The sequence below is a fragment of the Lipophrys pholis genome (genome assembly GCF_963383615.2).
Source record: "Lipophrys pholis genome assembly, chromosome: 2".
NCBI classification, from domain to species: Eukaryota; Metazoa; Chordata; class Actinopteri; order Blenniiformes; family Blenniidae; genus Lipophrys; species Lipophrys pholis.
This window is the reverse complement of record NC_137636.1, coordinates 36,800,543-36,822,214: the sequence shown is the minus strand read 5'-3', so window position 1 is coordinate 36,822,214 and position 21,672 is coordinate 36,800,543. Positions and strand designations below refer to the sequence as shown.

The window sequence follows — 21,672 nt, the reverse complement described above, 5'->3', positions numbered from 1 at the left end:
AAATAATATTTCTTTAGGAACTAATAATTTGCTGAAAATGCCACTAAAGTTCTGCAGGTGTAGAACTTATGATTATGTCCATAAACATGTCCTCACACACACACACACACACACACACACACACACACTTCCACTATAAGTTACATTTGATCAGTTAAAGGAGTCATTACCTCGTATTCTCACGTCTCTGGTCTTTAAAATGTTTTTTAAATGAATTTCTGAAATTTAAGAAAAAACTCAAATCAACCCAAGTTCTTGTTCTGACCCTTTTTCATACCGCGACTTCCTGTTGTGAGAGTTCATGCGAGAGTTTGACTGGAATGGACATTAGATGTGTTGATGGAAACTGTCAATCACGGCTAGCGATAGCATAGCGATCCTTTGGCGACACAAAAAATAAGAAATCACCTGTGGAGCCGTCTGGAAACATCCAGACCGCAGAGCAACGCGCCCTGAAGATCTGAAATGAAGTACAGGCTCTTTTGTAAATCACACGGCGTTCAAAGTTTATAATAGTCCGTTTAACGGCTAAATTTAACAGGTTAACCAGGTTAGGATATTAACCTACTGTGTTGACGACAATCAAAACCTCTCGTTCAAGGGTGGCGCCCCCTTGTGGGCAATTCAAGCATAAAAAACTCAGCCACTTTCGAATTTTCAGGCAAGTTTCAACTGAGGTCCAACACCAATATCTAAGTTTCAACAACAGAACAGTGTGATTTTCTGGTGATGGCTCCTCCAAACAGTTTCGAGCTCTGTAAGGACTGATGGAAGCCTTCATCGTACTCCTGCCATTTGTTCCTCAGGGTCACACGCCCATCGACTTGGCCCACCAGGTCCACAGCCCGCTGCTCGTCCACATGCTCAGCCACATCAAACTGGAGAGGATCCGCTCCAACTCGCGCTGCGTGCGCATCCTCAACAGATACAGGGTAGATGTTCGTTTCTCAAAGCAGGTTTTAAAGCGGAGGCCGCCGCAGTCTCTCCTCCTGATGTCCTGCGTGCATCTTCCAGGTGTTCCTGCAGTTTTTACTCTGCACGGCCTTTCTGGGGAGCATCGGGGCAATAGTGGACATGAACTCTGAGTCCTGGTTGCTCAAAGGGATCCTGTTGGCTTGTTTAATGGGCGTGATGAATCTGGTTGTGAGGTGAGCACACATTTCTCTAAATCGGTGTAAATCCATTGTTCATGCACATGTTTTTGTCTTTCAGTGATTTAACGAGTAATGTTTGTGTCAATCAGGAATTTTTCAATCCCAGCCTTTCAGCCACTCCTCCCAGCGACGTCTCTGATGGCTTCAATCTTCTGGATGCTCGTCACCTGGGGCCTCTGGTTTCTTCCAGATATCCTTTCTTAGAAGGAAATAACACATTATGAAGTGACGCGTTGCTTTAAAGTTTCATACGAGTAACTGAATCCTGTAGTGAAATGAGTAGCACAGATACAATTACTGAAGTAGACTATTGTAGAGCCGCAGAGCTTCTTGTTCATGTGCCAACACCAGCCAACGCTGACATCTAAATATCTTAATATCTTAACTCAGCTCCTGTTGATTGTCGGAGTAGCACCTCATTAATCACATAATTTGTTGGCAGCCTTGAATAAACCTACGAATAAGGTAATAACAAAGCAAAATGAATAAATAGAAATATACAATATGCGCATGGACACATGTTTACAGATACACATATATGTGCAGACTCATTTATACAGACAAATTCTGAAAACGTTTCTCAGGACCTTGTATGGATATTCTCCTTCAGTACTAGTTTTTAACGCTGGAAACAACAGAAGCAAACTTCCTATACTGTTGGTCTTTCGTGTGAATCGGTTTCAATTCATTTCCATAAGCTGCTCTTTTGCATCCCGGCCAGCTCAGTAGGTAGAGCACGAGACTCATCTCAAGGTAGAGGGTTCATGTCCCACGCCGGGCACCACCTTCCTGTGGGCTCTCCACCTGCAGGAAAGGTTCTTAATCGGTGCAATGGGATCTGGGTGACGGTGCTCAGACTGACACCTGGAAACGGATAAGCGGCAGAAGATGGATGGATGGAAGCTGCTCTTTTACTGTACACACTTCACTATACGTGAGAAACAGTCAGAGCCAGAGTTCAACGCGAGGTTATGAAGAGGAACCCAGACTCCTTTCAGTTATCGTGTGGTATTTTAACTCCATCGGAGGTTCGAAGGTGTTGCTCTGCAGCAGGGTGGCAGTTGAATGACTTCATCGCCATCAGCAGTGAGAGGAAATGGAGTGGTAACTCTCCGCTGTGGTTTTCTGTTTCTTGTTTTGCCGGTTTCCATATCGAAACAGTTTGTTTCTTAACTTTGAGCTGCACATGGACCGAGCGCCACCGCTCAGGTTTTGTTCACTCTCAATGCCACTGCTCTGCTCTACTACTACCTCCGCGCCTGCAGGACAGACCCGGGCTTCGTCAAAGCCACAGAAGAGGACAAGAAAATGGTAGGATGGCTTTTAAATAAAGTTATTTTGACTGAAAAGGTTTTTCTGTCCTGGCTAAGACGTGTTTGTGTTGTCAGAATGTGTTGGTCCTGGCTGAAGCCGGCTGTCTGGACCCCAGAATATTCTGCACTTCCTGTATGGTGAGTGTCTGCATACAAAACTACTGCAAACTAAACAAACAGCACTGTGACGCCACCGCAAGAACCACTGACATCCTCTGTTGTCGTTTGTTGTTTTGTTGTCTCACAGATAAAGAAGCCAATGAGAACGAATCACTGCTTCACCTGCGACGCCTGCGTGGCGAAGCAGGACCACCACTCCGTCTGGACCAACAACTGCATCGGTACGACACAAAAACCACTTCAAGATGATTGGAAAAAGATTGAGAAACACCGTTAGAGACATTAATTTGATTAAAGGAGTCCTATCCTCCAGGTGTTCTCCTCCTCCTCCTCCTCCTGGTCTGGTCGCTCCAGAAACCTTCAGTATTTAAAGTTTCTAGCTCCTCCTTGATTTTTCTCCATTTGAATATTGGATCATAGGAGCTGCATTCAAAATCTGCTGCGTCTGTGTGAGCTGGACTGGCTCCGCCCACACATGCCCATCTTGGGAAGAGGAGGAAGTACTTCCTCTTGTGGTGCCATGTGCCAGAGCAGAGCTGCCTAATTGTGGGAGGAGTCAAAGGGAGGGCCTACCTTGATTGGGATTGTCTGAACCCCCTAAAGGAGGAGCATCAGACCTACAGAGCCACCAAACAGCTTAAAATTCAGATTTTAAAGGCAAAACAGAGCTATAGAGAAACACTGGAGAACAAAATGGCTTCTAACGGGCTTGGCTCAGCCTGGTCCAGTATGAAAACTATAGCGGGCCTCCAGAACACAAGCGGTAGCACTAATGTTACTTTAAATGGCTTCAGCTCAGATGGTGATTTTGCCAATGCTCTTAATTGTTTTTACAATCATTTAAATGTCCTTGATTTTAGCAAAGACACAAAAGAACTAACCTTCAAACTGTGTGACAACCAGCACTTAATAACTAACTTATAAAACCAGAAGAGGTGGAAAAAGCTTTTCAATGCACAAATATTAGCAAAAGTTATGGAGCAGATAACTTCTCTGGCCGGCTACTGAAAACCTGCTTCCAACAACTGAGCCCAGGTTTTCAGAAACTTTAACAGATCCTTGGAAGCACAGCAGGTCCCCAGGATGTGGAAGGACGCTGTCATTGTCCCGGTTCCTAAATCAAGTCGTCCCACGACTCTCAATGACTTCAGACCGGTGGCCCTGACATCAATCATAATGAAAAACTTTGAAAAACTAGTGCGGTCTGACATTTTGGTAAACGCTGAGAGTGCAATGGATAAACTCCAGTTTTCCTTCAGGCCCAGAAGAGGAGTGGAGGACGCTAGGCTCACTCTGCTTAACATAGTTTTTAAGCACCTGGAGGGGAGTGGGTGTCACACGGCTTTTATTTGTCGATTTTTCCCAGAGACTTTTAGAACATTTTAACCTTAACAATAATCTTGTGGGCTGGATTATAAACTTTTTAACAAACGGGACACAGAGGGTGAGCGTCAACGGGTGTATATCGGATTAACTGTGCTCCTCCACAGGCTCACCACAAGGGGGTGTGCTCTCTCCATTGTTATATATTATTTACACTAATATGTGTCAGAGCACATTGAAGGACCGATTTATTTTAGAATATGCCGATGACTCGGTAATTGTGAGCCTGCTACAGTCAAATAAAAACAGCCATGTCCCTGTCATTGATAACTTTGTCAGGTGGTGTGAAGACGCACACCTGAGCCCACCATCATCCAGGGACAAACGATTGAACAAGTACAATCATATAAAGATCTGGGCATTATCGTTGACTCAAAGTTAAACTTTAAAGAAAACTGTGAGGCGGCGAACAAGAAGGGACACCAGCGTCTGTTCTGTCTGAGAGAGTTATCCCATTTCAATGTGGACAAAACCTTGATGACACTATTTTATCGAATCCGTTTTATGTTTTTCACTGGTGGCTTGGTTTGGAAGCGTTCATTTAACAGAGGAAATCTCTCAGTCAGTTAATAAAATGGTCCAGTCGGCTGATTGGAGAGTCACAGCTGAGCTTACAGACGCTGTACAACAGGCAGCTACAGCGGCTGGCCAGCTCCATCTCTGGAGATGACTCCACCCCCCGACCAGAGAGCTCCAGCTCCATCTCTGGAGATGACTCCACCCCCGACCAGAGAGCTCCAGCTCCATCTCTGGAGATGACTCCACCCCCTGTCTTTTAAATTTGAATCAAAGTTTTGTCCCTATGTGGAGTTGATATTGTCGCAGAGATTTAAGGCAGTGCTTTAATTCCAACCTTTGTTTTTCCATCTGATTTCCTCTCAGGAGCGAGGAACCATCACTACTTCGTCCTCTTCCTGTTCTCCCTCACGCTGATGGGCGTCTGGATGTTTTACGGTTCCTTCGTGTGTGAGTTACTGTGGAACCGCCTTGTAAGTGGCGTGTCGGGGTCTGTGCTGATGTTCACGCCCGTGCGTCTCCTCCTGCAGACTGGTCGTCTCACTGCGTGCTGCACTACGAGGAGCAGGGCCTGTGGGCCGTCGTCTCCACCCTGGTCAGCTGCTCGCCCTGGGTGCTCAGCGTCTTCCTGCTGGCCTTCTATCATACCTGCTGGTCCAGTTTGGTGCTGCTGCTGCAGCTCTACCAGGTGAAACTCCACAGGAGGACTGAAAACAACACGTACTTCCTGCTATTAATCTGGATTTTACCTGTACTTAGGTACACCATGTAATATACATGAGATGCAAAACTCAACATAACACCAGGAACCCAATATTTCACCCTCAATTTAAGAAGATCCCCTTATGTGAGACAAATTTCCAGGACAAAATACTCCTTTTTTTATGTTTTTATTTCAGCTCAATATATTACACCAAGCAAATGACTGATACATTTGACTTTGAATTTACATTTATTTTGGCGGTCTTCAGGAAACACAACAGAACCAATGACACTCAATTGTCCAACTAATCAGCTGAAATGTTGCCGGTTGAAGCAAACTCATTATTCACACCTACAACATCACAAAAAACTAACCGAGGCTCTCTAGATGATGTCACAACATATTGCCATTTTTACAATACACATTCAATATATATACTATACATAAGTTTTATATATAGTTTATACAAGCCCATCAAACATATATACATAGGTAGGGGAGACCGGGGATGGTTGTAACATGGGCAGAGTTGTAACGCCACCACTTCCACCAATCAGGGATAAGATAAGAGTCATATGATGATATCAGTGTTTACCCACTTCCTCCCTGATCCCACATGGTTAGGGTTAGGGTTAGGGTTACCATGGTGATTATCGAGGCTGGGAGCAGTTGCATGCAGATTCTACAGAGGAAAGAATTAATTTTTAGGCTTGAAAGTAATTTTTTTTGACCGAGTATATTTTGTTTAGTACTTCTATTATTGCACATAAAACTAGATGACTTACATTAAATTAAATTACAGATTACAGATTTTAAACCACTATGCTAATACAGCGAGCTAAACAAAGACAGACAGGCGTGGGGGGGGGGGGGTTAACACATCTTTAATAAGTTTTACAACCATCCTCTTACATAGAATCAATACCACTTTCTTGATTTGAATACTTTTACAGAATGCCTTGGCAGTGGAAGAGAAAGACTGACCGAGGTTTGCCTGCAAATGTTTTTAAAAAAGCATCTGATGAGGTCACAGAAGGTCAAGTCAGGCAGATCAGTGGTGAAGGTACATGAGATCTACCATGGAACACTGAGCGGGTACTGCAAAACACTGCAGAAGCTGAGAGAGCAGGGCTCCAGTGGTACCCCAGTAGTATCCCAGTAGTATCCCAGTTGTATCCCAGTAGTATCCCAGTGCAGGTTCCTGGAGCAGCAACAAGGTTTTCTGAGGAGCAGGAGGAAATGTTGACTCAGGCAGCAGACCTTCATTATGGACTTATGGATTATGGACTAAGCATACGCCAGAGCTCGTCAGTAATATAACAGGTTAGACCAGAGAAGAATTGAATACTAGCATTGGTGCAACATTGATGCCATTTGTAGTAAAGAAATGTGGGTACTTTGTTTGAAAGTTTGAGAACTTGAGCTCAAAGTGTTAGAACCCTCCCCGGTCTCCCCTACACTACACATGAATGTACATGACATGTAAGTAATGTTAATATTAATATACGATTTAAATTTCCCCAATTACATTTTGAATACAAAATATAGTGTGGCTAATATTAATATTATTCTCTATCACAATATATACCTTTTATTATGTTTATTAAGTATTAATATATTTTATACCATTATATACATATTATATATTATTGCTGTCCTAGGTCAAATTGTTGCTCTTCTTTCTTATAGCTTTGTTTTATTTCATCCTTTAGGCAGTTCCATAATCTGTCCTGCTATCGTCCTACTCGTCCTTTTCGGTGTTCCAGCATATTGCTTTCCCCTTTTGGAAGTGCACCTTTGCTTGCTTTATATATAATTTATATTTTTCCTCTGATTTCTAAATAACATAAAATACCCAGTAAGTTTATATAATCATGTTGACATTTCTCCTCAGAAAAGTTGCCATTGTGTAATTTATATACTTGTTAGTCATGCAGATATTCCAGACGGGTAAATTAAATCAAATTGGCAGTAAGACTCAGCAGAAGTTTAGTTGGAGCTTTGAATGAAAGATATTTGTGTCCACTCAACTTAAAACTGTATTTGACCCAGAAACCATTGGCAGTGTTCTTGTTTAGTTCTGGTCTTGTATTGTGGCACGTCTGCATCATTTAACCCGGCTGTGGAGGGTCGTGTGATTGAAAGCTTAAGTTTCGGTTCAGAGTTCAGCGAGAAGAGCCGCCGTGGATCCAGAGTCCCGGGTCCTTCAGGTGAGATCGTAACTCTCCTCACTCCTGTTTGCACCACAGATCGCTTATCTGGGCCTGACCACGGCCGAGCGGACCAATCTGACTCTCCACCAGAGGAAACTCCGACAAAACGTCTCCCTCAGACAGAATCCGTACAAGTGAGTTTTAGGTTTTGTACATTTAAAAGAATGTTTTTGTTTCTTATCAATTTATCCAAATGATTTAATCCAAACTGTGTAAACTTCCTACAGTTTTGATTTACTTCTTGTAACTGACCGTTTTCTTTCATATTCTGAAAATTAATCAAAAATCCAGTTCCTCAAGTCTGGGACTGTTGAAGGTTCTAAAGCAGAACGTTCTAATAAGAGTCTGGGACTGTTGAAGGTTCTAAAGCAGAACGTTCTAATAAGAGTCTGGGACTGTTGAAGGTTCTAAAGCAGAACGTTCTAATAAGAGTCTGGGACTGTTGAAGGTTCTAAAGCAGAACGTTCTAATAAGAGTCTGGGACTGTTATTGGACACAGATCCAGATAAGTGAACAACTGAGCAACAGATAAAAGATAAAAACTGGTGAAACGTGTTTTTCAGTGTTTTTGTTGTTTCATCATTATTAACTAGTGTGAGATTCATTCTGCTTTACAAATTACTGTCTTCAGGTTCTACTGGGGATGTCCTGATCCGATCTCTACCAATGGGATCGGGACATCCCTAGTTTCTACTGTTTGGACTGTTTTTATTCCTACTGGTAAATAAAGTTAAAATGTTATTGGACATGAAGAAAGACCGAGTGGATCGACTCTGATCGGATCTGGTCACTTTTTGAAAACGCTTCTTCCATCTGTGTCTGAGTTACTACACAGTTACTGCACAGTCACTACACAGTTACTGCACAGTTACTGCACAGTTACTGCACAGTTACTACACAGTTACTACACAGTTACTACACAGTTACTACACAGTCACTACACAGTTACTGCACAGTTACTGCACAGTCACTACACAGTTACTGCACAGTTACTGCACAGTCACTACACAGTTACTGCACAGTTACTACACAGTTACTACACAGTTACTACACAGTCACTACACAGTTACTACACAGTTACTGCACCATCACCTGGATCCCAGTTCTGCAGATAGTGAATGGGCCAATGTGACGAAGGAAAACAGTGAAATTATTCTGAAATGAAAACATACAATCGATTCCGTTTCAGTGACTGTTGTTGTGTAAACAATGCTTTTCTCACAGGGAGGGGGGGGCAAAGTTCACCAGCCAATCAGATATAGATATTTTAAAGTCCAAATAAATGAAATGATCAATAGACTCACACTGGAGAGCAAACTTTAGTGTTGGAACCAAATATTGTTGCAGCAGTTTGAGGTCAGAGGGTTAGGGTCATTAGGGTTAGAAGTGTTATAAGAAGTGTCACCAGAGGAGCTGTGAGTTCTGTCACTGTCACCGTTTCTTTTTTAACTCGTCTGCGTTGATTTATCTACATTCAGTTCTAAAGAATTTACACACTATTGAATATAAGCTGCACCGACCAAATTTGAAAATAAAATAACATTTGTACGTGTATAAATTGTACTTGTCTATAATCCAGAGGTAAACAGGACAACAATTTCACTGGGATTGTGTGTTTTGCTTTTTGTTTTTTAAGCTTTTAAGTTTTAAGCGCGGCCTCCGTGGGGGGCGGCGGCAAATTACAGCAGAAATACACAAACGCTGAGGGTTTTATTCCATAAAGTGCTTTATCAGTTATTTGCCGATTGTGATTGAGAGGAAGATGATCTGTCAGCCGTGGAGCGGAACAATCAGTGAGTCAAAACAAAAACAATATTACACCTTTAATTATCTTACATCCTAAACTCTTATTGAAAACACAGAGAACTCAACTTTTTCAGTTGTTCCTGAAGTCCATTCCATAACCTCTCTCCCAAAACTGACACACATCTAGAGTCAACATCTGTTCTTTACAAGTTTCACACATTAACACCCCCCCCCCCCCCCCCCCAAATTAGAAATTGCCTTTCTTTGAAAAAAAAACATTTTTGAATACCGTCTGGATTAGTGAGAAATTAGTAGCTTACAAGTCCTGAAATTACAGTAATACTTTGTTTTAAACTCCATTGTGTCGTGACTTCCTGTGAACGTGGCGGCGCTCTGCTCAGTGTGTCGCTGTGGTGTGGTTCCTCTGCAGCCTGGGCGTGGTGAGGAACCTGGTGTCCTTCTTCCAGCTGCGCTGCTGCGGCCTCTTCAAGCCGCCCGCCATCGACTGGACGCAGCAGTTCCTGCCGGGGCGTGAGCAGCACGCATTCGGACACGCTGACATGGTGTGACTCTGCCTCCTCCTCCCTGGGGGGGGGGGGGGGGGGGGTGTTGGTCGGTCGGACTCTTACCCACAGCGGTTCAGGACCAAACGCACAGATTGTAATTATTTATTTTTCTAAGTTGGGAGAAGAAACGTGTAGATGCAGTTGGTTTGGGTTGTAGAGACTGCTGCTGCCTTATACTTGACCAATGGAAGTTCAACAAAAAACACAACAGTGATAAAGGTTTGAGCACGGAGCAGATTAACTCCACCTCTGAAGGCTGGCAAAGTTTTGGGCTGTTTTTATGAACACATTAAGCCTATTTTTATCATCTGTTGTGAGGAGAGAGAGAAATCTTTGTATGTGTAAACACGGTTTTATGACTTTTGTAAAGGTTGCATGTGTTTATTAACAAAAAAATCCACTATCATTCGTCAATAAACAATGTTGTGCCTGTCTCTTTAACAGCGTCTGTGTGGAGGCTGCATACCAACACTTCAAACACCAGGAAACCCAAATCTCTAGCATTCCATGATCAGAATCCTCTTTTTTTATTTGCCTTAAGCAGTTTAAATAACTCAAAGTCCCTGCATTAGATAATGTTTTTTGTGCGATTAATACTTATAACTTTGTTCGGCAAAGCTTGTATAACTTGTACCTGGTCACAGAGCTCAAACTTCTCATCTTTGTTCATATGTCACTTAAATCTGTCTGGAAAGCCGTGTTGCTTAGTCTCTTCCAGAAAGTCAGGGAGAGATTTTTTAGATGTGTGCAGTGATGGTTATGACAGATTATAACCATTTTCCCTCCTATAAACTATAAATGTATCTGCAGATCTCCCTCTGTAACTGGTATTTTCCATTTAAAACATTATGGTTGTTTTATCCAGTGAGAAGCACGTCAAAGTGATTGGGGAACTTTATATAAACCTCAGGTTGATAAAATCATCCAAGGTTGATTTCCATATAAAAAAGTCTGTTTCTGTTTGTTATTAGTGACTTTAAGTTTTGCACATGAGCAGGAATGGGTGTGTTTGTTTCCCTTCAGAGCCTCGGTGTGCAGTTTGCACATTCTCACTGGACTTGTTTCTACTTTCCCTCCAGTCTGCAGCTCCACGCTGACGTTTGGTGAAGATGGTTGTGTCGACTGCAGTCTTGGCGTCCATCGCCGGGTTTTGCAAATAACACAAACTATGTAATGACTTAATTTCCATTTTCTGAATCCATTCCTCCGTGTTGGGCTCCTCTAATCCAATCCTGCCAGATGATGGCGGCGATTCATCCCGTCTCCCTCTGCACATAATTGTTTGGTGCAGAATTAACGATGCGTCTGGTAATCAACTTTTTCTTTTTTAATTTACATTTAATTCAATCAGCGGTCACACAGAATTATTTATGAATGCAAAGAACATTGAATTGTTAATTAAGTTTCAGAGGAAGAAACGTGCCCAGCTGCTGTCGGTGGAAACACATTCAGCTCAACACAAGTAATATTAATCCAAATAATAAAGCATTTGAGCTCTTTCTGTGTATTGGTAATTACAGAATACACTTTCAGGATACATTTCCACAGGCAAAAGTCTTTTAATTTGGGACACATGTTTGAATTTCAGTGCAATTTGAACTTAAAAATGCTGTAATTGTGGATTTTAATGCCTGATGTGACGTGTATGACACCATCCAGTCTCCAGTGAAGGTTCCGGTTCCGTTAGTCCAGCATGGCTTCGTTCCCCAGTCCGAAGCCTTTAGGCCCAAAGTTTTTGGCGTAGCAAACTGAGGAGAAAATAAGAGAACAATCCTGACGAGCCTGCGTGTGCTTCATTCCGATGCAGTGACTGAAATGTGTCGGTACCTTTACAGTACAGTTCTCCGTCCTTTTCCGTCACTGTGGTGGAATCCAGGCTTTTCCCACATATGGCGCAGCGGAAACAGGTTCTGTGCCACGGCTGGACACAAACACCCTCATTTCATCACTGCAGCGCCTGAGTTCTCGTGTTTTCACTGCTCCAGCACCAAATCTCAGGTCTCAATGAGGCGGTGCAGGAAGTTTGGTAAGCTGCTCATCATTACGGCGTCAAAACAAAAAGGTTTATTTTGAACCCAGAAAGGTGTAGTGTGTAGCGCCGCATTATGTCATAACAGTGCAACATGTAATGTAACAAGTGTTTTTATGCTTTGTATCATAAATAATAATGACATAATGCAGATTGCAAAATTTCAGTGCAACAAGTTTTTGTGTCGGTAATAAATAATTAGTGTAGCTTTTGTTTCCAGCTTGTGAACGCGTTATAACTCCATCATAATGAAACACAGTTACTTTTGATTAAGGCCTGCGCAAGAAAACATCCTACTAGTTAAAAAAATAAAATAAAATCCTAATTAAGCTGGAAAGCTTTATGTCATTCTGATGTTATTACAAAATGTGGCAAAGTTAATTACATAATAAGTTCAAGAATTTCATTACAAAACGCAGCAGATTATTATTACAGATTGAGTTGAACATTTATTACATTATTACATATTGCTCCGTTCTGACGACTTTCCAAGATCCAGTCTGCCTTGATTCACACTGAATTCTTCATAATGAGCAAAAACCAATCCCAGCTTCACTCTTAACTAACATCAGGAGCAACAGAAGAGAAACAGCCTGTTGCTTTGAAACGCAAAACACAAGCATGAAATAAACATATTTAAGTTCCAGAAGAAGTTTGGCGCATTAAAGAAAAAAGCTGAAATGACTGAGAGTTGATAAGAAAATCATCATGACAAGATTCGACTCCTTACGTGACCCAATTCTCCATAAAGAAATGTGTTTTAAAGAGACGATTTTATACAGGTTGTACTGCAGGAGGTAACATCCTCATTAATATGGAAGACGCCTCTCTCTCTCAGTCTTTGCAGAAAAGTCATTGACATGCATGGGGAACAGAAATTCCTACACCAAGGTGATGCCAAAGAACATTTCCATATATATTACATATTATGCATAGATATGTCAAGAGTCATATGGTATTTATGTAGAATGAAATCTGTTTTATAGTGGCAAAGTGGACCACAATCAGATGTATAATGATAATTTACAGATTATGATTTCGGTGTCCTGTTAGAGTCTGGACATGATTAAAATCAACATTGTTCAAATAAATGTGCAGAAAATACAAATAATGAAAGTGCTGGACGCATAGATTTCAAAACGGATAGTCTCTTTCATAGGTTTTATATGCTCAGTGGGATCGAATTTTACTTAAAATAAATAATATAACATAACAAGTGTGATTCTTCATGACTCCAGTTTAATCAGGGACCGAGCAGAAAGGAGGCCAGGACCCTATTGTATTTGTAATGTTTCCTGTATTAAAACCTCCAAACACGCTCAAAAACTCTCCAAATTTGGCATGCTCATTAACACTGGATACCATTATAAGAAAATGTAAAAATTAACCCCCAGAATGCTAAATTGTCTCTCTAGCGCCACCTAGAAAAACCAGCAGCACCTAGAAAAACCCAAACGGCCACCGCGGCCCGTAGGAATGTCGTAGAGAGATCAAACCAAAACTCAATTGTTCGTCTCATCGAGACCTAAAAATCCCGCGCTCCAACCTCAGACCTAAATCCAACAGGAAGTCCGCAATTTGCCTTTCAAAGTAAGATTTTCCACCAAAAAAGTGCCCACTAAATGTGGCACGCTCATGAACACTGGATTACTGATGAACCAAAAGTCTGGCTTCATTAGAAAGAAGTTCTGTGGGTAGAAAATATTAATGATGCGTCTCGTAGCAGAGCGCCCCCTGCTGCCCCATGCAGACCTCAGCCTGCGGTCATAACTCCACACAAGACCTGGAAGTGAAGTTAGTTTCAATCATGTTACATGATTGCCCCCCTAATACACTCTGGGTTCACTTCCATGTCAGTAACGTAAAGATCCCGAAAATCCCCGCAGAGGCTCGGAGCCTGAAGCACAGGGTGGATGACAAGTTTGACATCACGAGTACTTAAGTTTCTCTTTCACATAACAGCAGAGGACATAAGGCCCGTGGACCTAAACCCACCAAGAGGCTCCAATCTGGTCCCACCAAGCAAGGAGGTTATAAAGGAGTTATACTAGTTTGTTTTGACATTTCATTGTATTTTGCACCAGAATGTTTCATTAAAATTTATTTCATTTTCAGGAACTGTTTGATCTTGTAAAAATATAGAGAATTTCATTACAGACACTGAACACAAAGAAAAACTTTAAAGTGTAAATTTCTAGGTTATTATAGCAATGGAGGAGGAGAACAGAGCAAGAGGAGGAGGAGGAGGGGGGATCAGGAGGGGGAGCAGAATGTAGCATTCTTTTTAATGCTAATGCTAGGCTAGTTAGCTTAGCAGATTAGCATGTGAGATAAGACCAGATTCCAGGTCAGGGACACCTGGGGAGGAACCTGTGTGATTTTCAGGTGAAGAACATTTAAAGGGGCCGGAGGCTGTGATTGGGCCACCCCCTACGGGCCGGGGGAGGGAGGGGGGCGCGAGGTCCCGTCCAACGCTGCCTGCAGCTTTCATTATTTTTGTGGGTTTTTTTTAAGCCATTTCTAGGTGTTTTTGGTGTTTTAGGTGTTTTAGCTGTTTTAGCTGTTTTAGCTGTTTTAGCTGTCACCTTTAGCTGTTTTCACTGTTTTGACTGTCGTTTTGCATGTTTGTTCATTTGAAGCGACTTCTGTAGGGTTTTTCATTACAGATTTTTCACTTTTTGAGTTGTTTAAACCATTTTGACCCGCTTAGAAATTTGAAATCATTTTTTTCTTTTTTCTTGTACTATTGTATTATCAGTCATTTTAGCTGCTTTCACTTTTTCAACTTTTTTGTTGTTGATGTAATGGAACCCGTTTGGCTGCTCTACCTTTTTTCAGCTCTTTTCAGCCAGAAGATAAGTGTCTTTTTAAAATGAAAAAAAAAATAACTAATTGTACAATATGCAAATACATTTTTGTTTACAGGGAGCCATTACTGTGGCGCTAAGGAGCCGCAGGTGGCAGACCCCTGATCTAAACGAGAGAAACTAAGATGAGGAGAGTTTCCATCAAGGTGTTTGTTATTAGAAAGGTGTGTGTGTGTTTCGTTGCGTACCTTCCCGGCTCCCATCACTTTCTCTGCAGCGTAAACAGCTTTGGAGCAGCGGGGGCAGCGGTCCGAACTCCCAAACTTCTGGGAGAATTTGTTGGCGCTGGCGTCGGTGTTTGTGGCGGCGGGCCGCGGTTTGAACCTGAGGGGCGGGGGAACATGAAGAAGATTCATCCAACAGGAAGCTGAGTACGCAGCTCTGCGGCGCGGCGCCTCGGCGCTCGATACTCACTCCTGAGGCTGCCGGGTGTCGAAGCGTCCGGGAGGATCGGAGCTCAGGGCGCCGGCTCCCTGCCCGTACCCGTAGCCCTTCGGCCCGTACTTCTTGCCGTAACACGACTTGCAGTAAATCTCAGACTCGTGCGCCGCCACCGTGGTGCTGTCCAGGCCTTTCCTGCAGGTCACTGTGGGACAGAAAAGAAGTTTGAGTTCATCCAGAGGAACGTCAGAGGAGGTTAAAACGACTGTAGGACGACTCGTCCACAAAACCGCTGCCCTGGACAACTCGTCCATGGAGAAAAGAAATCCTGTACAATGTATTTTTACATATAGTTATTTCTAATTGACATTTTATGTATTTTTCATATATCTAGTATATTTTCATATATATTTAGTATCACATGGCTTTGTTTACCATTCTCTTGAGTGCATGTCAACACATTTTTAGGAAAGGCTCAGTCAGAAGCCACATAGAAAGATCCTGAAGTTAAAATTTGCAAACAATATTGGCATAATGTGTAAAATCAGATCCGTTTAGATCAAAATTCACTAAACTTATTATATAACTCTAACCTCATTCTTCCATATCTGAGTTATGGTGTGGAAATATGGGTAAATAATTATAAAACAAACATGGATCCTATTTGTTTTTACTTCAGAAGAAGAATTAGACCCATAAATCAAGCTGATTATTATTAAGCTCCAACAAATCCTCTGTTTGCTGTAACAAAGACGCTAAAAAGACAGGATATTGTCGACCTTAATACACGAGCATGTTTATCTGTCAAATACCCTTAATAATTCTTCCAAATGTGTCAAATATACTTTGAAATCCTTCAAATCAATAAAGCTGAAAGAAATAGTAGTGGACGAGTTGTCCAGAACCACATGGACGAGTTGTCCAGAACCACATGGACAAATCTTTTTTTGTTTATGTGGTCTTCAGTTTTGTGGACGAGTCGTCGGTGCACCGGTTAAAAGGAGGCTCAGGATTCATCAGTCAGCAGCAGCGAACGCACTCGGGTGTGTTTGTGTTTCTATTTGCAGCCAGACGGACGAACGCGAGTTGAACGCCGGAGTAAAGACCAACTCTTAGCAGCTGGACGAGCTCATCATCACCCAGGATTTCACAGCTCCCAGTGGAACAATATGACTGTAACACACTGCCAGCTGGAGTGTGTGTGTCTGTGTGTGTGTGTGTGTGTGTGTGTGTGTGTGTGTGTGTGTGTGTGTGTGTGTGTGTGTGTGTGTGTGTGTGCGTGCGTGCGTGCGTGCGTGCGTGCGTGCGTGCGTGCGTGTGTGTGTGTGTGTGTGTGTGTGTTAGTCTCTGGATTACTGCAGGAGCTGGTTGTTGGCTGGTACAGCGAGAGCAGCAGGGACATTCAGGACAGGATGTCCAGTGAGCAGAGGACCGGGGGTCTCAGGGGGAAATGCAGCAGGACAAATAGAAAACAAACACAACACTGCAGCACAATGACAAAAAGGAGATAGGAGGCTAAAGAACAACCAAACCACAATTGATTAAGGTCAAAAAGTACTTTTCAAATCTTAACCCTTCTTTGAATTCACTGAAAATGTTAAAATTAAAGGATATTTAGAATTTTCAAAAAAGTAAAGTCAACGTAGACAAACACCCTGAAGCGAGAATTTTATCAAATTAAGTTTTGGCAAAAGCATCAAACTGACCAATGATTTAAAAAAAAGTCCTTAAATATTCTGTAAATCCCCATTCCTTTCTGTAAAATACACTTTATATTATCTCAGTTTCACCTTTTTATCATGGTTATTGTGCAACTAAAGGCCCAGTATATGTGTGCTTGTGTGTCTGCACAATTGAGCCGGTTTTTAATACAAACAATATGCTTGTTGCATCGGTCAAGCACTTTGACTATGAGGAACACATACTTTAGTCAAAGCAGTCGTCAAAATCTTCCATTTACTCCTGACTTTAGATTCAAATTATCGGCTTGGAAGAAACAGGAAGAAATTCCATAATAACCAAATACAGTTACCTGCCCTACGTTACGGTCAAAGTAACTCATCTCTACATTTAATTTCCTTTTCTCTTCTGTTTCATTATTATCTACAAATCTATTTCATCGTAGTGTTGATCTGACACTTATTTGGTGGGAGGAAGATGCTCTTTCACCTCAGGCTTCTTAAAAGCTGATTTAAAAACTCTTGACAGCAACAAAACAAAGATATATTAGAAACATGCAAACGACTTTTAGAAGTTTTTTAATTATATTCCCCACAGGAAGCATGTATAAAGTAAAAAGTATAGGACCTAAGACAGAACCCTGTGGAACTCCATGTTTAACTTCAGTCTGGACTGAAGAGTTCTCGTGAACATGAACGAAGTGGAACCTGTCTGATAAATATGATCAGAACCAATTTAGTACTGTACCTTTAAGCCAGATGATGTGTTCTAATCTCTGTAATAGGATGTTCTAATCAATAGTATCAATGTTCTGATCAATAGTATCAATGTTCTGATCAATAGTATCAATGTTCTGATCAATAGTACCAATGCAGCACTGAGATCTAACAGGACCAGAACAGAGACCAGTTCTTTGTCTGAGGCCAAGAGAAGCTGATCAATAACTCTGATCAGAGAGTCTCTGTGATCTGATGAATCTAAAACCAACTGGAACGACTCACATAAGTTGTTTTTGATTAAATGGTCACATGACTGACTTGTAATCACTTTTTCTAGGATTTTAGAAATAAAGGAAGGTTGGATATTGATACTCAGTGACTGAAACTACTTCCTGTAGGATTTTAGAAATAAAAGAAGGTTGGATATTGGCCTGTAACTTGCTAAGACACCTGGTCAAGCTGAGGTCTTTTAAGAAGAGGTTTAACTACAGCAACCTTAAAGGCTTGTGGTACATAACCTGTTATTAGAGACATGTTGATCTGATCTAGTACTGATGTACTAATCACAGGGAAAATATCTTTAAACAGTTTAGTGGGGATTAGATCTAGTAGGCAAGTTGTTGGTTTAGATGAAGCGAGATTGAGGAGAACTCAAGGACTTCTAGGGTGGAAGCTGGATAACTGGAAATCAGCCTCCACTAACTAGTCTAAAGATGTGGTCTCTTTAGTCTCTTTAATTTGATCCCTAAGAGTTAGAATGTTGTCATTAAAGATGTTTACGAAGTCATGAGGTGTTGCAGGTAATGTGGATCCTTCACAAAGTTAGTTAAGTATTAATGGAAATATCAGTTTAGTGAAATTAAAACCTGTAAAAAACAGTTAGTGCTAAAGCTTTATAGTTGATGGAGAGACAGCAGCTCTGCAACCTCTCAACTGTATTCAGTTAAAACAAAGCTACGAATAGAATAGAATAGAATAGAATAGAATAGAATAGAATAGAATAGAATAGAATAACAATTCTTGAACTCAATGAAACTTCCATATTTGCATTATTGACTTTTATAAAAGCGTGGGTCCAAAGGTTAGGAGTACTATATTATCATATTACTTTATTTGGTACTTTTCACATCTCTGGTGGTGGAACTAAATTTCACATGTGTAACCGAAGCTGGTATAACAATTAGGAAAATAAAAGGGGCTCTCCTGTTGGCAGTTTGTGCTTCTGAATCCAAAGAAACTGAGAGCAAAATCAGTTATAGGCATTTCTTCTTCAGCGGGACATAGATTTGACTTTCGTCTACGTAGCAGTGGAACGAGTTCCTCACTTTAACAAGAATGGAACCGGTGGAAGCAAACAAAGTGCAAAAAACAGGGGCCCTAAAGTTGAGCCCTGTGGGGCCCCGTATGAAGGAGGAAACCACCGTGTTGATGAGCTCATGATGACTTTAGGGCTCCTGTGTTTGTTGCAGTGGGTCTCTGTTAAGGCCTGCAGGAGTCGGTCACTCACTGCAGATGAAGCAGGTCTTATGGAAGCTCCTCCCGTTACACTGGATCTCCTCCGCGTGGTAAACCGTCTTCTCACAGGCGCCGCACTTCGCCCCTCCTCCCCAGTTTGGCATCTGAAACAGGCCGCACAGAAAGAACACACAAACTGACGATCGCACTCTTTAACGTGAAACACAAAGGAATGAATCACGACATTTTGAATTTTTCTAAAACACAATGTAAAACTCAAACACTTTAGATTAACTAGAGCTACACTCGGTAGAGCGCAGTCCTTCGCCAACAACACATTTGTTTGTGGAACCGAGTTAGCATCACTAGCATGATAGCCATTAGCTCATATTAATGCTACCTAGCCTGTCCGGTAGCTCCATCACTGTGAAACACTGAGCAGGGAGCGTCTCCATGGCAACAGATGCCTAACTCCTTTGAGCTCCTCCATGAGGTGCCTCTCTCATCCACTTTGTGTCGGAAGTTTTCCAAGTTTTGGAGGATTTAAACGGAAACGGTTAGCCGCTAACATTCAGAATGTCATGGATTGGTCCTTGATGGTGACAAATCATCCCTGAAGATTTCATGCGATTTGGGCGAAAAGTTGGTTCCATACATACATACATCATAACCTTGTCAGACAACCTCGTTGGCGAAGGTAAGTAAATTTCAATTCCATTAGCACGTTGATTATAGACGAATTTAAAAAAGTGTTGGTGAGACAGCCTTCATTCAAGTTGATCTTTAATTTGTGTGTGGACTTGTGAGTCATCGTTTCCTTTCAGTCGGTCCGTGACCTTCTTCACCAAAAGTACAAAACTTTAACTTAGAGTTGATTTTTCTGAGCTGATTTGAATTTTCTTGTGTGAATCTCTTGGATTGATATACCCATTACTATATCAAGTCATAAAAACAGATTAATGCAATAATTGATTTGAAACACTGGAGTCCCTTGTGTTGTGAACAAATTCACAAAAATAAAATCCAACTGGAATCGTCATAAAATTAGATACAAATGGACCAATCATATAAAATCAGACCATACTCATTTGATCTGAAGTGTTTTTAAATCAGAATTCTGGAAAACAAAAGTTAAGGAGAAGCGTTAGGAGGCTTCCTAAAGGAGTTAGTAAAGGTGTTAGGAGGCTTCCTAAAGGAGTTAAGGAAAGGTGTTAGGAGGCTTCCTAAAGGAGTTAAGTAAAGATGATCATGTTGTTGTGACAGTCAGACCAAACTTCCACTAGGTGGCGTAATAATAATGTGACGGCGGTGAAGGTTAGTGACGTCTGTCGTAGTGAAACAAGTAGAAATGTATAAAGTAGTATAAAGGTGGTTCCTCTCACGTTCCTCTGAGGTTCTAACCTCTGATATAAAGTCAAATATCTCAGGTTTGAATGTAAATCAAAGGAAAAGAGGAACTAAAGGGAAACGGCTGCAGGTGAATAAAGAACTGATGTGTTTCCCCTGTGTCTGATCGTCTGCACCTGGTGGCTGTGCTTTACATTGGGTGTCTTCTGTGTGATGTGATTGTTTGGACTCTCCAGAAACCCTCCAGTAATCTCCTGTGATCTTGAGGATGTTGTAATTTTTATCATTTGGATTTTAATTTGTTGATGTTGGAATAAGAATGAGCTCCGGTTCCACCTATACGTTTGTTGTCTGGCGTCTTCAGTCCTCCTCTGAGCGTAATACAACTTTTAAAGCAGTTTCAAACATTGTGCCAGAACTTTGGTTTTCTTTTATGCAATTTCTTTAAAATGACATGATTGTTTACTACTAATTTCGCTGCAAGTCAAATTGAATGTGTTTCGTTAAAATTCAGAACTTCTACTGGAATTGATGCATCTAATACAACAGATTCCTCTCGAACGTTGGATGACTGTGTCAAGTTGTCCCAGTAATCCATCTTCTGAGTGCCACTGTCCAAAATAGTCAAACATCCTGACGAAACGCTGACATAGTCCGTGGACTTGTCTGCATCTGTTTATAATTAAAGTAGGAAATTATTAGGAATTTGCCACTTTTTTTTCACAAGAAATTAGGTATAATTTAATTTTCATTTAAATCGGTCATACATGAACAAATAAAATGAAACATTTCACGCTTTAGAAGTCGTTGAAACGGACCAGGCAGGAGGACTCAATATCTAAATAAGAAGACAATGGCAGGGTCAAACATGAAATCTCAAATTTGAATTCCTGTGTCCTCGTTTCCCATGATTTAAGATGTTTTCTGCCACTTTTGATTCCCCATGAAGCGACTCTGCTGGTCAACGCTGCCCTGCTTTGGCTCTTTTGTTTGACATTCCAGTTTCTATCAGCAGCTGCCCGTCGCCTCACAGGACTGGTATGCGATAACGGCTGAGTGCTCACCGGCAGACTGTTCTGGAATGTCTGAATGTCTGAATATGGTCGAGAGGTCAGGGATCTGCCTCTTTACCTCTTTATAGAAGAAAAACAATGACAATGAATGTTAATTCAGTGAAAATTAAAACAGCTTAAAAAAGGATCAATTGTCATTTCTGAGTTGTAAGAAGCCACAGGACTGGTTTAGCTCCTCTGGAGACACCAGGCTCTTACCTTGACTGCAGGTCTTTACGTGTCGGTCTGGACGTGGCCGCGGGGACACTCGGGCGGATTAAATACTCTCCATCTCGCCATCGCCACAGTCCATCAGTGACGCTCCAGTGAAAGCATCCTCCTAAAATAACTGGTGACGGCGCTCGGACCCTCCATCAGTGGCTGAAAGGGTCCCGGGCATCGCTCGCCCAGACATTTGTTCTGGAGGA

At 41.7% G+C, this 21,672-nt stretch overlaps 2 protein-coding genes across 4 annotated transcripts in view; one reads left to right on the top strand and one right to left on the bottom strand.

The window, feature by feature from the left end:
- The window catches only part of zdhhc13 (zDHHC palmitoyltransferase 13), an 18,755-nt gene extending 7,422 nt beyond the window's left edge, over positions 1–11,333 (top strand). Inside the window, exons 8-18 of one of the 2 annotated variants that reach the window (XM_080492314.1) lie at positions 807–932; positions 1,015–1,148; positions 1,244–1,344; positions 2,341–2,465; positions 2,543–2,605; positions 2,715–2,808; positions 4,853–4,936; positions 5,017–5,174; positions 7,439–7,536; positions 9,579–9,711; positions 10,794–11,333. In XM_080492314.1, coding sequence (XP_080348440.1) covers positions 807–932; positions 1,015–1,148; positions 1,244–1,344; positions 2,341–2,465; positions 2,543–2,605; positions 2,715–2,808; positions 4,853–4,936; positions 5,017–5,174; positions 7,439–7,536; positions 9,579–9,711; positions 10,794–10,811 — 1,134 coding nt within the window. In that variant the 3' untranslated portion in view covers positions 10,812–11,333. Of the gene's footprint in view, positions 1–806; positions 933–1,014; positions 1,149–1,243; positions 1,345–2,340; positions 2,466–2,542; positions 2,606–2,714; positions 2,809–4,852; positions 4,937–5,016; positions 5,175–7,438; positions 7,537–9,578; positions 9,712–10,158 lie in introns of both variants that reach the window. The other variant, XM_080492313.1, reaches the window with a different exon arrangement.
- csrp3 (cysteine and glycine-rich protein 3 (cardiac LIM protein)) lies at positions 9,211–21,672 on the bottom strand. Of its 2 annotated transcripts, XR_013936501.1 has the most exons (7): positions 21,464–21,552; positions 18,898–19,009; positions 15,025–15,196; positions 14,799–14,934; positions 11,542–11,635; positions 11,346–11,462; positions 9,211–10,982 (listed from the first exon to the last, which is right to left on the bottom strand). XR_013936501.1 is itself a non-coding variant. In XM_080492336.1 (6 exons), exons 2-6 carry the CDS (start codon positions 19,007–19,009, stop codon positions 11,398–11,400), a joined length of 579 nt encoding a protein of 192 aa, XP_080348462.1. In that variant the 5' UTR covers positions 21,464–21,672; the 3' UTR covers positions 11,257–11,397. The 2 variants fall into 2 exon arrangements, 1 of the variants encoding a protein (XP_080348462.1); XM_080492336.1 differs by lacking the exon at positions 9,211–10,982 and having other exon boundaries at positions 11,257–11,462; positions 21,464–21,672.

Excerpts from the sequence above, each read along its gene's own strand:
- csrp3 (XM_080492336.1), bottom strand. The coding sequence starts at position 19,009 with ATGCCAAACTGGGGAGGAGGGGCGAAGTGCGGCGCCTGTGAGAAGACG. Across the intron at positions 15,197-18,897 it reads TAAGACCTGCTTCATCTGCA|TGACCTGCAGGAAAGGCCTG; the intron begins GTGAGTGACCGA and ends TCTGTCCCACAG. Across the intron at positions 11,463-11,541 it reads CGGAGAACTGTACTGTAAAG|TTTGCTACGCCAAAAACTTT; the intron begins GTACCGACACAT and ends TTTTCTCCTCAG.